General features: G+C 41.0%; 1 protein-coding gene across 7 annotated transcripts in view; it reads left to right on the forward strand.

Moving 5' to 3' along the window:
• Positions 1-14,893, forward strand: part of MECOM (MDS1 and EVI1 complex locus) — a 481,835-nt gene that overhangs the window by 411,627 nt on the left and 55,315 nt on the right. For 6 of the 7 annotated variants that reach the window (XM_030575491.1, XM_030575493.1, XM_030575497.1 and 3 more), the window contains exon 3: positions 13,912-14,046. In XM_030575491.1, the coding sequence (XP_030431351.1) occupies positions 13,912-14,046 (135 nt within the window). Of the gene's footprint in view, positions 1-10,646; positions 10,869-13,911; positions 14,047-14,893 lie in introns of those variants that run through there. The other variant, XM_030575495.1, reaches the window with a different exon arrangement.

Here is a 14,893-nt window from a genome sequence, read left to right on the forward strand (position 1 = left end):
TTATGGTCAAAAATATTCTACGTGCTTACTCACCCACTGTTTTTATGGGTGAGTAAAAGATCTTTACTTTTTAATAATTTCTTCTCATAATAAAAGAGAGGTATTTGTGATAAACATTCACAACAATTTTGCAAGACGGGGTGAAATCCTGCCTCCCTTGAAGGCCAGGGAAAAATTCCCATTGACTTCAGCGGGGCCAGAATTTCACCCTCTGTGAGTAGATGTGGCCTATCTTCTGTTGCATCCTCTCTGTCTGCAATGCTCTTCTCTTGGGCACTTCATATATGTGTCATAGGGTAAGAATTTCAAAATCAATCATGCACAGTTATTCACAAGCAACTAACATATGCAGGGAAGCACTCAATATGTACACAGAAATCATAAGTTTGTGCATGCATGTGGCTAGTTAGGCACCTAACTGGTCATATGTTCAGTCAAGTAGCTGATTTCCATACAGAAGTTAGGCATATGCATAAGTTTTCATGCTTAAATTTGAAAAGCTGATCCATAATATGCTACATGTTGTTCAAATGTTTAATTACTTACTCAGTCAATGTGAGTTTGCTTGAATAGAGTGCAAGATTCAGCCCTATATGCTCTCTCATTGGCTAAATAAATTAGCATCCTAAAACTCTAAACCTATACTTGTCTACTAAGCATGACTTGAATTGTCGATAAGATTTTAACCTATTTATAGTTTCATAACAAGCCTGTAACAAATAATTCCACATTTCATAACCAAATGTAAATAAGATTTAGCACTACTGTCAGAGTAGTGAGCACCATGGCAGTAATTCTGGAGGCAGTGTCAAATGTGAACCTGCCTTTAGCGAGGTTCCTCTTCAATTGTAGGCAAGTGCCTTTCAATAGAATGAGGATTAATCATAGCTATTAGAGCGCTTTCAGGAAAAGATTGTATAGTTTGTATATGTTCCCAGAGATGATAAGTTAATTCATCTGGAACAACATTAGTTCATCAAATTTTGTGGCTTACTTGAAAATCGAAATCCAGTAATTTCATATGCCATCTGACTTAGTGTCCATTTAGTTCACCTTTTAGACAACTCTGATAGATTCTCATAATGAATCAATATATAGGTGAAATAAAATTGTAACTAAGCCTCCTTTTAGCCAGTTTTTTTGGCATTGCAATCTATTGCTACAGTTGGATAAGTTGCTAATGTGTGTATTTTTTCTGTAAAAATCTGTATCTAGCATTGTACATTTGAAATGGTAAATACAAACCTGAAAAATGTAAAACCAGTGTTTGACTTTTTATGGGGTGATAAATTGCTTCTTAGTCTTATAAAGTCCACAGGTGTTTATGTCTATTATTGTAAGCTTAGTTAAAAACTCAGCTTTAACAGGAATGCTTTGGCAAGAGCCAGTCATTCCTAGAATGAATGGAAGAAATAGGATTTCTTGTTATACATCATTTTAATTTTTGTAGGGTAGGTTCTGCTTATTACCCCTTCTAATCCATTTCAGCCTAATAGTCTAGCAAGGTTGTTTTCCCTTTCCCTGTTGAGCTCCATTTGTTTTAAAGGGATGTTTTGTTTTGCATATTGAGTTTGGTTTGGAATGTTGTAAATGCTGTTCAGTTATAAAAGAGCCTCTGTCAAATCACATAATATCCCCACTACTGAACTTTAGGGGTTGATCCTGAAAGCTTTTTTGCATACTGAACTCCCATTGAAGTCATTTGGGGTTCTGAGAATAGAGAGATTCCAAAATAGGCCTTAAAACATTTACAGACTTTAATCAAAACTGATCAAAATTAAAAGATTTGTAATTAAAAATTAAAAGAGGGTAGTTGGGAAGTGGGGTGGGGGAGTTAGTAAGTCCCTGCTGGATCATTATACATGTCTATGGGGGAAGTCTACAAAGTCCATTTACTAGGCTTCCCATTTCCAGGCTGAGAAATGCTTTCCATTGGGGTTTCTAGGGCAGCTCTGAATCAGGAGAGCCTCTGTTAGAACAGCTTCTGTAAGAACCATATTGTCCAAAGCAGGTAAGGAGCTACGGGATCAGGTGGAAGACTCTAGCCATTCCATAGGCCTCCATTCCCAATATGTGATCAATGGGTTTGGGGGGTATAAAACACCCACTTCTCCCATAGGGTGATGAGGAAGGAAGGAAATGATATGAGCACAATAGCAAAGTTTCCATTGCTGTTTGTGAGTTAGTCCTACATCTGGCTGTAAATAGATATAGTAGTGCCACAGATTTGTGCAGTACTAGGTTTCTAGCCAGAGGCTTTAGCTAATGCTAACAAATCAGAAAGCATTTTTGGTAGATAAAGGACCTTCCCCACTGAGGATGAAACTCAAGCTTTTCATTCTATGGGTGGCTGGGGGTTGTAATAGCTCTTGCAGGTTTCAGAACCCATGGAAAAGGTTGTGAAGATTGCAGTTTCCTAGGTTCTCCAGAATTCTCAGCTTTCTTTCAAAATGTGGGAAGAAGAAACATGACTGTAAATATGCTGTAAAAATTTTAACTTCTGGGTGGGTTGGAGCCTAGCATTCAAATTAGCCAGTCAATGTATTAAAATACAGCTTGCTCTGACTCCACTGTGTGTTAAAATGCATTGGTTAGCTAACACTGATTTTTAAATCACCTTTCATCTTAGTCTATGCCTGCCCTTAGACTGTAAAATCTTCAGGATGGGGACTGTCTCTTGTTTTGGGTACCTATAAAACATAGTATGTTGAGGCTCCATTCTGGGTTAGAGGTTTCTGTGTTCTACTGTAATAAAAATAATGAATAATAATAATAGTATCATAATTACATGGGCCTAGATCATCATCTCCGTCACTAAAACCTGTGAGAAGGTTTGGGGGCAGGAAATCCCATGAGGTTTTGCTCACAGTTGCCTTTGAATTTTTCTATAAGGAAGTGATCCTACACACCTGTGGAATAAGCAAGAGGTTATACCCTAAATCCCAAAGGACTTATTACCCCCTCCCACACTGCAATTCTCTGGTTATCTGCCAGAGACCATTGCTATCTGCACAGAGGCCCTGTGCATCCCCTCTTGTTCCCTTTCGGCTTGTTAGCCCTAATCTTTCTCCTCTCGTTCCTTTTCAGCATGCTTTTGTTGACTTGTGCTGTCAGGGCTACCTCAGCTGGTAGCTGCCCAGTATTCCCTTATGGTGAGCAGGAGCTCATTCAGGTAACATTAATGCCTGTGGAGATTCCCCATAGGGTTGGAATACCCTCAGCCCCACTCCCAGCCTGTCTCACCATGTATGGATCCTGGACCCTCTAAGCAGCCCCATAACTCAATCTGGGAGGAAGGACAAATGGTGCTATATGGGCGATTGTCTTCCCTCCCTTTCACGTGGGCAGGACAGAGCCACACACTCCTCTGGAGGAACAATCAAGCTGCGGGTATTTCCATTTTGTGCTGAGGGTGTATGGAAAGAACTGCACTTATTCTTGTTCCTTCCGTCTTGGTGAAAATGGCAAAAATGCCTCCAGCATTGTTCCTCGGAATGAAAAACATATATCTGATGAACAATAATGCTCTTATACCAGTGCCTTCATGCATTCTGGTCCACACTTGGTCCACTTTCAGACCAAGATCCAAAAGTTTCTGGGCCTGATTCTGGCACTGACCCTGTCAGAAAACTCACTCCCATCAATCATCAGAAAACTTGCTTCCGTCAGTCAATTCTGATTGCCCACAAAACCAATGGAGAAGCTGTTCTGCTAGTTCTTTAACAAGAGACACTAAACAGTGTGGCAAGATGAAACTGAGGGATCTATAGATTTCTGCACCTTTGCCCCCTGACCCAGCAATAGTGCTAGGTGTACGCATATCTTCTGCATTTTGTATGTTTGTTTACATAATTATAGATAAAGCCAGTGAGTCTGATTTTGATCTCACTTGCACCAGTGTTGCACTGCTGTTAAGTGAGACCAGAATCAATTTCAATATGCAGAAAGATGGAAGGGATATTATTTGTGTTGTGGTTTAATAGTAAAGCACTGAAACAGAAATACTTCGGTTTGTGCTCCGTTTACTTTTGCTCTCTATATATCCCACCTCTGTGGTTGTCTGTCTTGTTGGTTACCTTGGAAACACATACAGGAGAAAATTTGATTGGAGGAGCACTAAAAGTTGTGGGTGAAGTTTTGAATGGTGCCAATGATTATGACTTATGTCCAAAACAGGAGAGGTCTGCAAAGACTGGGGTTGTTTTTAGTTGTTGGTTTGCTTTTTAAAGAAAAGAAAAAGAAAAAAAGAGGGTCAAGAATGAGAGGCTCAAGCTTAAATTTGGGAGTGAAGTAGCTGGTTATTTTGAAGAGTGAGTTTTAGAAGGAGAGAAAAAGTATAACAGTTCTGCTGAGCAATCCGTTGTTAAACTGTCAGTGATACTAAAAAATAAATTGTTTCACTATTGTGAACAAGATAGTGATGTCAAAAATGCAGATATTCAGTTGTTTATACCATCACTGTTGGTAATATTACAGAATTTATGTTCTGAAATAACTTCATGACATGTTCTTGGTGTGGGTATATACTGTGGTAGTATTTGTATATCTATCTATTTATGTGGGGGTGTATAATCAATCCATACACATAGCGTGTATTTGTGGGTATGCAGAGACATACACATACATATATTTAGCATATTTAATAAACACACCACACTATCATGAATGGTATTATATAAATAGGATAGATGAACATAAATACTCACATTCTCTCTATATATGTAGATATCTATATATATGTGTATATATGTTTGTGTGTCTAAAATTCCATAGTTACAAAAGTAGTCTTAACCTCATTTATAATGTAATGCCTTTGATCTGTTTTACCAAATTACCAGCTATGCTTTTCAATCTGCTGTGTACACATTACACACATTTTTGTGGGGAATTTGCATTGATTTATTAGAAGACCCACCCTTATTTTTTTCATAAAATGTAATTTTGAGGTAAGGAAGTACGTATTTGCAGACTTTCTGATCGCCCTATAGATTTTTTTTAACTAATTGATTTTCCCTCGTTCATTTTTTTTCTCGCAGTAAATTCAACAGCTGAGTATTCTCGGTTCTGAAAAATAACATTGGGGACTGTATTGTATCTGCCGTAGTTCGAGGTTAGAACTCGGACTTGTGCTGAACATCTGTCTAAAGGGGGAAAAACATTAAGGCGTGAGTTTGTAGCATAACTCCGCAAATAATGCTGGGAGCGGCGCGGATCGTGGGCTTGGGCAAAGCAGCATCCACGCACGAGTCTCTCAGCCCAGAAATAGAAGTGCCCCATTTCGAAACACATTTTAAAATTCACCAAATATGTTCCAAGCAAGAGAGGAGACAAAATGCGGTCACTGTTTGCAGCGAAGGCTCCTGCAAAAGACCATGTCAAACGCTCTGTCTCAAAAGGATCGAAGCCCAGAGCCGTGGCCAAACGGTGATTACAGTTTTATAATTTAATTAAGAAGGGCAGCAATCGGGAAATGGCCAGCCGGGAGAAACCCTCCGCTCTGATTGTCTCTAGCACATGGGGTTCCCGGACAATAACGGGGTGCTAATTCCGAAAGCCCACACCGCCGTCCCGCAAAGACAAGGGGGATGTGTAGGCAATCAACCCTCCAGCAGTCCTGGCGAAGCCGGACTGACCCCAGCAAATGAAAATAATCAAAAGTAATTAGAAGCGTGCTGGACTACTCCTGGGAGATCTGTGCGAGAGAATAAACATGCCGGAGCCCTCCGAGCCACTGCAAAGGCCCATGTCTGAGCTGTTAGGTGCCCTGACCTTGTCCACATAAAGACGTGATTTATGAAGTGCAGGGCACAGCAGCAGGACTTCTGTCTTCTCCAGAAGAACCAAATTACTGAGGTGGAGATTAACATGCTTTCAGACGGGCCCATTTCCAGACCAAGGGAAAATTTTTATTTACATTTTTTTTTTACCTTTAATTTCCTCCTCTTTCTCTTTTTAAAGCGGCCTTTTGGCTTGGGGGAGAACAGAACCCAGGGAAGTGGGAGGGTAGCCAGGGCAGCAACAGCATGGGAGAGACTGGGGAGAGCTGAAATTGATTAGGAACAGTCTGTTTAACCCGGTGCTGTAGAGTCATTTGCGTTATCTACCCCGGGAAGTGTTTGATTTGATTGGAGAAAGATCTGTTAAAGATCTGGCTCTTAGTATATACTAAGAGCATTGATTTTTTTTTAAGCATCTGTCAATATCTATAACATAAGGCAAAGGGAATTAGCATGCAGCTGAATTGTGTCAATGTTTCTAGTTTATTTCACTATTTTTGTGGCTTGTTGCCCTGAATCACAGAGCATTAGGGTATGTCGGAGGGTTTTTTTTTTTAAATTTATTTTAATACTTTTGTTCCAGTTTTTTTAAAGCTACCACAGTGTTAGTAGTCAGGATGCTCAATGATGTGTCTAGTCACCTTGAGAAATAGAATATTAAGCCCCACTTAACAATTGTGGTTAAGGGGTGACTTGCTCTATAAATTAACGATAATCTTCAGATTAAGATGAACGTGTTATTGAACATTCATAGTATTTTAAAAACTGCCAGCAACTTGCCTGATCCCCCCCCCCTCCTCCAGTATTGTCCTCTGCAGAGTGTTTGTCCGCAGGAAGCCTATTAAAAGTGGACAGTGCAGTTATTTCATCTGGCTTTGGCTGGGCTGCTTTTCTTTGCTTTAATAATGTGTTGGAATGCTCCATGCCCATAGGGTCTCCATTAGGAGAACTTTTACTTCTGGGGCGACCATGAAGTTAAGGGCTTAAAAGAGGCATCAGTTTACAACCTGGTGGGAATAGCTAGCAGACTGGAGTACTAACTCCGTACTGCCTCCTCTAATATGGAGACTTATTTGAAATAAACAATTGCGAAAAGGAGGCCGATCCAGTGGCAATCCTTGAGCCTTTTGAAAAACGTACAAACCCTCTCAATTGGAAGAGGAAGGGAGAAAGGGCCAGAAACGCGTTTGGCCCCCTTTCAAAACAGGAAGAAAACACAGTAACATCTTCTGATGTGATCAGCTAACGGGAGATCTTTACGTGTATCAGACATTTCTCAGCCACCACTTCTGCGGTCACCACAAGGCTGCTTTCTCCACCGCCTCTTTAAACCTCTTACCAAGAAAATGAAAAAGCCCCTCCTTTGCCGGGGCAAAATCTGTATGTGAAACCCTCTTTCTACTCTTCACCCCCACGTCGAAAAAAGTTTACATAATATTTTTGTAGACGTTCTCCCATGGCCGGGGAGACGGGAATATTAATACTCAGATCTGCCCCAGTACATACGAAATGAAGCCAGGTTTTAAGATTATAGTAAAGCCATTATTTTTAATAGCCCATTTCAAGGGTGGAGCTAAAACAAACAGGCATGTTCCCCATTATGGCTAGCAGAGAGCTTCTTACAGGGAGACCTACTGCAGATAGATTTCAGAAGAACAATACCAGGGGGAGAAGAAGCTACTAGGGAGTGCTGTTTGTGAGGTGTATGTCTGTTGCAGAAATCTTCTGAACGAAAGTGATCTGAGTTTGGCCACATACAGAATTCACAGCAGTTGTGGTGAGTAGATAACCCCTAATGTACTGACCGGTTCTCCTGGCGTTATTCTGAGGGGATCCGCTCTGCATGTACAGGGCACTATCTTCATGCAGGTGAGGAACGCTCATTACAAATTGTTAGTGCGTCACAGTGATTTGATAACCCAGCAGGACTTTCCGAAGTAGAGTCACCCCAACAGCTGATTAATAGCCTGGTCCTTCACCATCATAAATAATAGTCATAATTAATAAATAGCAGGGGTTTAGGCGCAGGAGCTAAACACCCCGGGAATAAGACCACCGAGTATTAACAGGAGAATGGATGCAACAGCACAGGCTCTGCCCTCTGTATTTACTGCAGTTATGCTGCCCCTTGTAAAGCTGATTCTGGGAGCAGCACTCAGCTCACACCTTCTAGAGCAGCCACCGCCTTGGCTCCTGCTCCTGAAAGAAAAGTACCCGAGAGACAGTGGCTGCCGCTGAGTTCTTAAATCTGTGCCCTGAGCAGTAATTCAGCTGGCTACGCCATCTACTGGCCAGTGGCTGCAAGCGTCTGACTCGAATCACCCACCCTCAATACCATACATGCATGGCATGGGGTGTGTGTATAGATAGATATATAAGCCCTTTCCATGAAATCCTAATTTAGCCAGGACCTGCTACTGATACCAAAAGACCTTTTGTTTATCCACCAACATTTCCTCCTTTTCAGAGAGGCTTTGTTAAAGGGAGGGGGCTACCGCTTGGTATCAGAACCTCTGATCAGGCCTATGGGCTCGAGCAATCAGTTTCCCAGATTACTTGTATTTAATACACAATGCATCATAAAACAAATCCCTCATCCTGACAGGAAGAAAATAGAACAGCTCATAGCTCGAGCTGGTCCAATTTATGGCTAAATTAAAAAAAAGAAAAAGAAGGCTCCAACAATGGACAAGTTGAGGGAGGGCAGGAAATCAATGGGCCAGCGAACCGGGAACTCAGTGAGGTTCTCAAGCCCCGGACTCTGGGAATCTCTGGCCAGGTTTTTGGGGTTATTTACAAAGGGTTCCCCCCCCCCCCCGCCTACCTAACATTTCTGTGTGCGATTTTTCTTCTCTCTCCTCTTGTCTTGAACAATAGCCATTATCTGAAATAACAGTTCAATGTCACAGATAACAGGCCGCTGAGAGGAATTAATCATCATCTCTTGTCACTTGGATTCTCGCCCTCGCCTTCTTCCCTCCCCTCCATTGTAAAAAAAAATAATCGATTTTTAGTCTGAGAAATATATTTGCACTTTTAAAAAAAAGTGGGTGGCACTTATGATGGTGTAATAAACGATAACGTTCAGCCCCCTTTTTCAATTCTCTCCCCTCCCTCTTAAAAAACATGTTATAGTGAACCTCGGCAGACAGTGCCCAACTTTGCTGGCTAGAGTGGGCCAGTTTGCTGCATTACATTAATTATTATTATTATTATTATTATTATGGTTAATTTAAAAAAAAAATGTAGAAGCCACTACAATTTCCAGACGTTGTAGCTTTTATGTAAACTCAAAGAGAATTCATCTCTCGGATTATTCATTCGATATCGATTCCTTCCCCTCTTACCATCCCAGTCCAAACATCTAACCTCCCTCCAGTTTCATTCATGAGATTGGTTACTAGATAAATAAATCAATCAAGATCCTTAAGGAAACGAGTCCAAATGGAGCGGTTGTTCCGTTTGCACAAAACAGGAGGTGTAGGATATTTATTGTGAAGTGAAAAATAATATTAAAAAAGCTGGTTTTCATTTTTTGAGAAGTCCGTGCCCATTTCGATAGATGTAAAATAGACATCGAAAAAGGAACTGGCTCATCGCAGATTTATAAACCTACTGATCTTTTTCTCAGACCAAATTCGGAGCTAAATGGAGTCCTGTTGTTTTTTAATGGTAAGAAGTAACATTTTAACAACTTTTTGTAAACAGATCATTTATTAATTACGCGCCGCCTGTGTCTTCCTGTCTCTCTCTGTCTCTGTGTGTGCAGTGAACGGGAGAGGAAAGGGGAAAAATACAAAAAATTCTGCCAGGAAGAGTAGAATTTAGAGCGACAGAGCGATCGCAATATCTAAGTATCCTATAGATGGACAATGTGCATATCGCGGATGCAATACATGTAGCCAATTAACTTTTTTTAAAAAGTGGCAATTAACGTTCTCAACTGCGTTTCAGTTCGTGGTTGTTGCTGCTGCTTTTTATACGTAAAAGAAAAGAAAAGAATAAGTCGGCTGGTTTTGTTAAACGCTTCTTTAATAAACACATTCACACAGAGACACTTGCACTTTCGGAACACTGAAACAAGGCGAGGTTTTCCTGCGAGAGAAAAATCCTCCCACCCAAGATCTCCCTATTGGCTGCTGATTATATGGATGGACTCGACATGTTTAAAGGGGATGGTGCATCCTTAATCAGTCTGCCCCTATAGGACTTCTGTCTTGGCGACCTCTTTGTGACCTCTCTCGCCGGAGGAGGCTGCTGTCACTTTAAAAATTTACTGAAACAGGAGCCTCTGTCTGGCTTCCGACCACTGTGTTGCAAGGGGGAGATAGCTCCCTCTCGCTCTCTCTCGCCTCTTTATGGATGGCCGGTCAGATCTTCTTTAAAGAGACAGTTCATGAAATGGAAACCCCTGGCAGTTGAGTGTGTGGGGTTGCAAAAAAAACTAGAAAGGGAGGGGAGGGATGAGGGAGACGCTCCGGCTGAGAAAGAAGCTCTCACAGGACAGGCTCTGAAGAGGAGAGTGTGTGTGGGGAGGGGGGGACAGCCTCCCACCCCCTCCCTAGCCAGCACACACTCGCACTTTTTTCCTGTGATCACCAGCAGAGAAGTGAAAGAAGTTTTTTTTTTTATGGGATTTTTTTTTCTTGATAACTTTCTTTACACCCACACACACCCCGAGCAGCCGATCAGAGCAGGAGGGGCAGATCGGGGAAGGTGATGGGGAGCCGGGAGGAATTTGCAAAAAAAATAAGAATAATAATAACAATGATCGATAATCATCATTAAAGCAAACTCCCACACACACATCTCCCCCCCACCAAAAAAAAAAATATCCAGCAACAGCAAACCAACCCCTGAGAACTCCAGGCGAGGCGAGAGAAAGTTCCCAACAAATGGTGGAAGAGAGTGGAGCTTCCAAGCAGCGACCCGAGCCGGCACCAGGACACCAGCCACCCACCCGCTCTGCAGACCGACGGCGAGTGTATTTTGTTTTGTTTTACTTCCAGCCGCTTGAAGGACCTTCCCCCTCCCCCTCCCTGTGCACGGAAGCGCTCAGGCTTTAGGAATCAGTGCCGTGGGAGAGAGAAGGTAAGAGGAGCGGGTGAGGAGAGCTGATCCTAGTCATAACAAACTAGCCGTACCCCTGACACTTTCTCTTCGTGTCCGTTCTGCCTTGGGTCAGGAACTTGCTCCCTGGCCCCCTGGGTGCCTTCCCTGCCCTGCTCAGACTTGTGATTTCCTTGTTGCTCACAGGGCGGCTACGGCTCGCTCTCTCCCTTGCAGCTTGCTGGTGTCTCTCTGGGGCTAGGGGATGATGTGTGTGTGTGTGTGTATGGAAGGGGTGGGGGTGTCTGGCTGCCTGTCTCCCTCTGTCCCAGGGATCCAGAAAGAGCAGGGTTTGGCAAGCCTAGCTAGATTCCTGGCAAAGCAGCCGAGCAGCTTCTGGATCTGCCTTCGGCAAAGTTCCTCCTCCACAAGCTTCTAGTCTAGAGAGCCCTAAGCTGCGTGGCTCTGCCGAATGGTCCCCTCCCAGATACACTTGCAATAACCCTAACAGCACATAAAAGGAAAACCAAGCGGGTTGGAAAGGGCAAGGCGTGTAAAAAAAAAAGAAAAAATCAAATAAAGGTTCCTCGGGGCAGTGGTCGCTTTTTGAAAAGGCAGAACTCCTGTGTAAGCAGCCAAGGAGGTGGCAGGGGGTGGGAAGTCACTCCTGCAATTTTGCTTTTATTTAAAAGTCTCTGGTCCTGTCAGAGAAACCCCCCTAACTGAATAAAAACCTTCGTTACCTCCCGGAGACGTTCCTCTAAAAACGAGTCAAGCGGTCACAGTCGTTTGGGACTGAAAGAAAAGTTAAAGCATGGTTGCAAGGAGACGAAGAAAGTTAAGTTTCCAGGGGAAATGCTCTCAGCCCTTCGAGAGGGGCAGAACATCGGGACTGACCATACGCACGATCTGCTGTACTCATGCTCTGTTGACGGGGACAGCTGAAATAATGTTAACACTAAAACAAATTAAACGTGGACATTAGAATGCAGCTTAAAAACTTGCCTTTTTTCCCCTGGACTTGTAAACGTAGTTGGTTCGGATTATTTCTTGCTTGTGAAATTCAAATATAATTGTTTAGATCGCTCTATGAGAGCGTATAGAAGAGGGGAGGGAATATTGTTCTGTTAGTTTGGGATGGGTGGGAGAGGGTTCTACCGGTCTAGTCAGTCGTTTCCTCTTTTACCATGAACAGGGCCTGATCCTGCTTTCCCCACCTACCCCAAGCTTCTGTTTGGACTCAGGGGAAGCATGGAGTTCACAAGCAAGGCAGGATCGGAGCCCCTGTTGAAACACCATCCTAAACCTCTGTGGCAGATTTATTTTTAACCAAACTACAAGGAAGCGGAATTCGAAATGAACTTCGCCAATATCGTGCAACTGAAATGGGATGATTTCTTCCTGTGTGACAAAATCGAAGCCAGTGGCGGGGTCAGCTGTGTGGTGTTTAAGTCTGGGGCAATTCACTTGAATATTTGAACCTAGTGATTTAGAGTCAAGTTTGTTACAATGAAAAAATGTTTAAAATGAAGCGTCCTGACAAGACCGAGGAACTTACAAAAAACTTCGGTGACTATTTTAGCCTGAGAAATTGGCTTGGAGGAAAGAAGGCAACTTTTTCTGCAGCAGGGTCGTTACCAGAAAGTGTCCTTTTAGAGCATGCTTTTTGCTAGCACACTGGTTGCTGTTTAATCGCCTGCTGGTCAAAAGGCTTGTTCATAGTATGTCTTGCCTTGTGTCCTCTAGTTTGTCCCCTTGAAGTCTGTGGTGAGTTAATGATCTGAATCTGCTTCTGGAGGATTACCTGAACTCTATGTTAAACTGCTCTAGGGCTAGGGAAATGTACCCTTGACTTCAGTTTTCACCTTCATAAGGGCAGAGATAAAGCAGCTTTTCAGCTGGGTTCATTTAATTAATGAATCTGAGCTGTTGTGGGGTAGAGCTAGACTATATTGTTAGTGTTTGATAGAAAACTTCCTTAGGTTTTCATTAACTAAATGATATACAATACCAGAATTCCTTTCCATTCAACCTGAAGGCCAAAAGTGCTCCAGGTCTTGACTTGAATACAAATTCTTTTAAGTGCAGAAACAATCTCTCTCCATCTCACACACACATTTCTAATACAAATAGGTTAATATAGTTTCAGTACAGAATATGCCAAACAGGAGAACTTTCCAAATGTAATATTAGCTGTACATTGGGCTATTGCTGAAAGCTTCATATAGGCCAGTCATAAAACCTGCAGATAAATGGTGATATGCAGTCATATATAATGATTAGCAATTTATCATAATATTAGAATAGAACATCCTTTTTAACTTGTCCACAATCAATCTCATTAGATTTGTTTATTTTCTGCGTAATTGGAACTATGTATTGGTATGTGTGGAATATTGTGCCATGTTTTGCATGAGTGTTTACATTGTTTTTCATTTATTTTCTTTAATCTGGCATAGAGGGTCTGTTATTAACCAAGTCCTGTAAATTGCCTCGATTAAGGGGTATGATTTAAGTGCTAAAGGGGGGAGGGGTTTGGGAAGCATAATATTAAAACAAGATTAATAACTCTGAATCTAAACATCATTCAGTGGATGGAATTTATAACAAACATGAAAATGCTAAATGCAACCTAAAAATAAATTAAGTTGGAAACAAAGAAAAACCAAAAACACACACAACCCCCAAGAGGACCACCACAGACAGTATTCTTAAACATTCTGGTATATAATCACAGACAAAAATTATGTCAAAATAGAATTTTGAACGATAAATATTCACTGATATAAAATGAGAAAATCAGATGTTTGCTAAATGAGTATATTTTCCATTAGCAATGATTAGCCATCACCTTGATTACGGGTAAGCATTTTTCAGGACATGTTTACAACAAATTTATGATCCGTTTCTTAATAGGCATATGTTCTAACAATTATTTTAGAAGTCTCACTGGAGAAACATATTTTTGAATAAAACATGCTTAAGTGATTATCCATTTGTTTATTTGAAGACCCATGATTTTTCTTTTAATTAGTGTGGCCTGACACCAATAGAAGGATTTACCCTTTTGTATTCTTCCTTCTAGATCTTGGATGAGTTTTGCAATGTGAAGTTCTGCATAGATGCCAGTCAACCAGATGTAGGGAACTGGCTCAAATATATCAAATTTGCTGGATGCTACAATCAGCATAACCTTGTTGCATGTCAAATAAGTGATCAGGTATGTTGTGGGCACTTTCCGGACTTGTTTGTAAAGAGCTTTATGGTATCGGTGGAAAAAAATAATAGTAAGCCACAGTATGTTTTATGATTTGTTTGTTGATTATGGTACCAGGTAAAACACGATTGTGAAATTCAGAATAGAGTCATTTTTACCAGCTACTGCAGATAAGAATTTCCTAGTTTTTCACTTTAATGTCCTTTTTGTAAAATACATTGTTTTTATTTTACACCTGATATGTAACATATGAAACCAGTATTTTCCATTTGTCATTATTAATGTTTTCTAATTTATCAGCCAGTTTAATTGGGGGGCTAGACTAGTGCGTTCAGTTAATCAAAACCTTCAGTGTGAAATTAATGGAAAATGGAGGTGAAGATACAAAACAAAAACAACCTCCCTCCCCCACCGCAAAAAAACCTCTGCAAATATATGTTTTATATATAGTTATATATATAATATAAACTATGGTACAAATATACATATGCATGCATAGAATTATGCCTTCTCATGCAATGAGATAGAGCTAATGATAGTTTTATTCTGAACTTTTTTATATTTTTAGGTAATTTTTTCCCTTTTAGTTTACTGGAGGGTTAGAACATTGACTTTTTATTGGATTGAAATGTTAGTTTCTCTCCACCTACTCCAACCTTTAAAATAAGTGTGGAGTTGGTGGGGAGAAATCATAGTAAAACAATTTGCTTTGAAACACTGAATTACTTGTTGGGTTTTTTTTTTAACATAAAGGTTTCTTTTGGTATGTGTATATCAAATAAATGCCATGATGAAATGCTTTAATTGAATGAAGTTAGGTTAAGAACATCATGATTCATTAAAGAAAAGA

Source organism: Gopherus evgoodei, chromosome 9, assembly GCF_007399415.2.
Source record: "Gopherus evgoodei ecotype Sinaloan lineage chromosome 9, rGopEvg1_v1.p, whole genome shotgun sequence".
NCBI lineage: Eukaryota > Metazoa > Chordata > Testudines > Testudinidae > Gopherus > Gopherus evgoodei.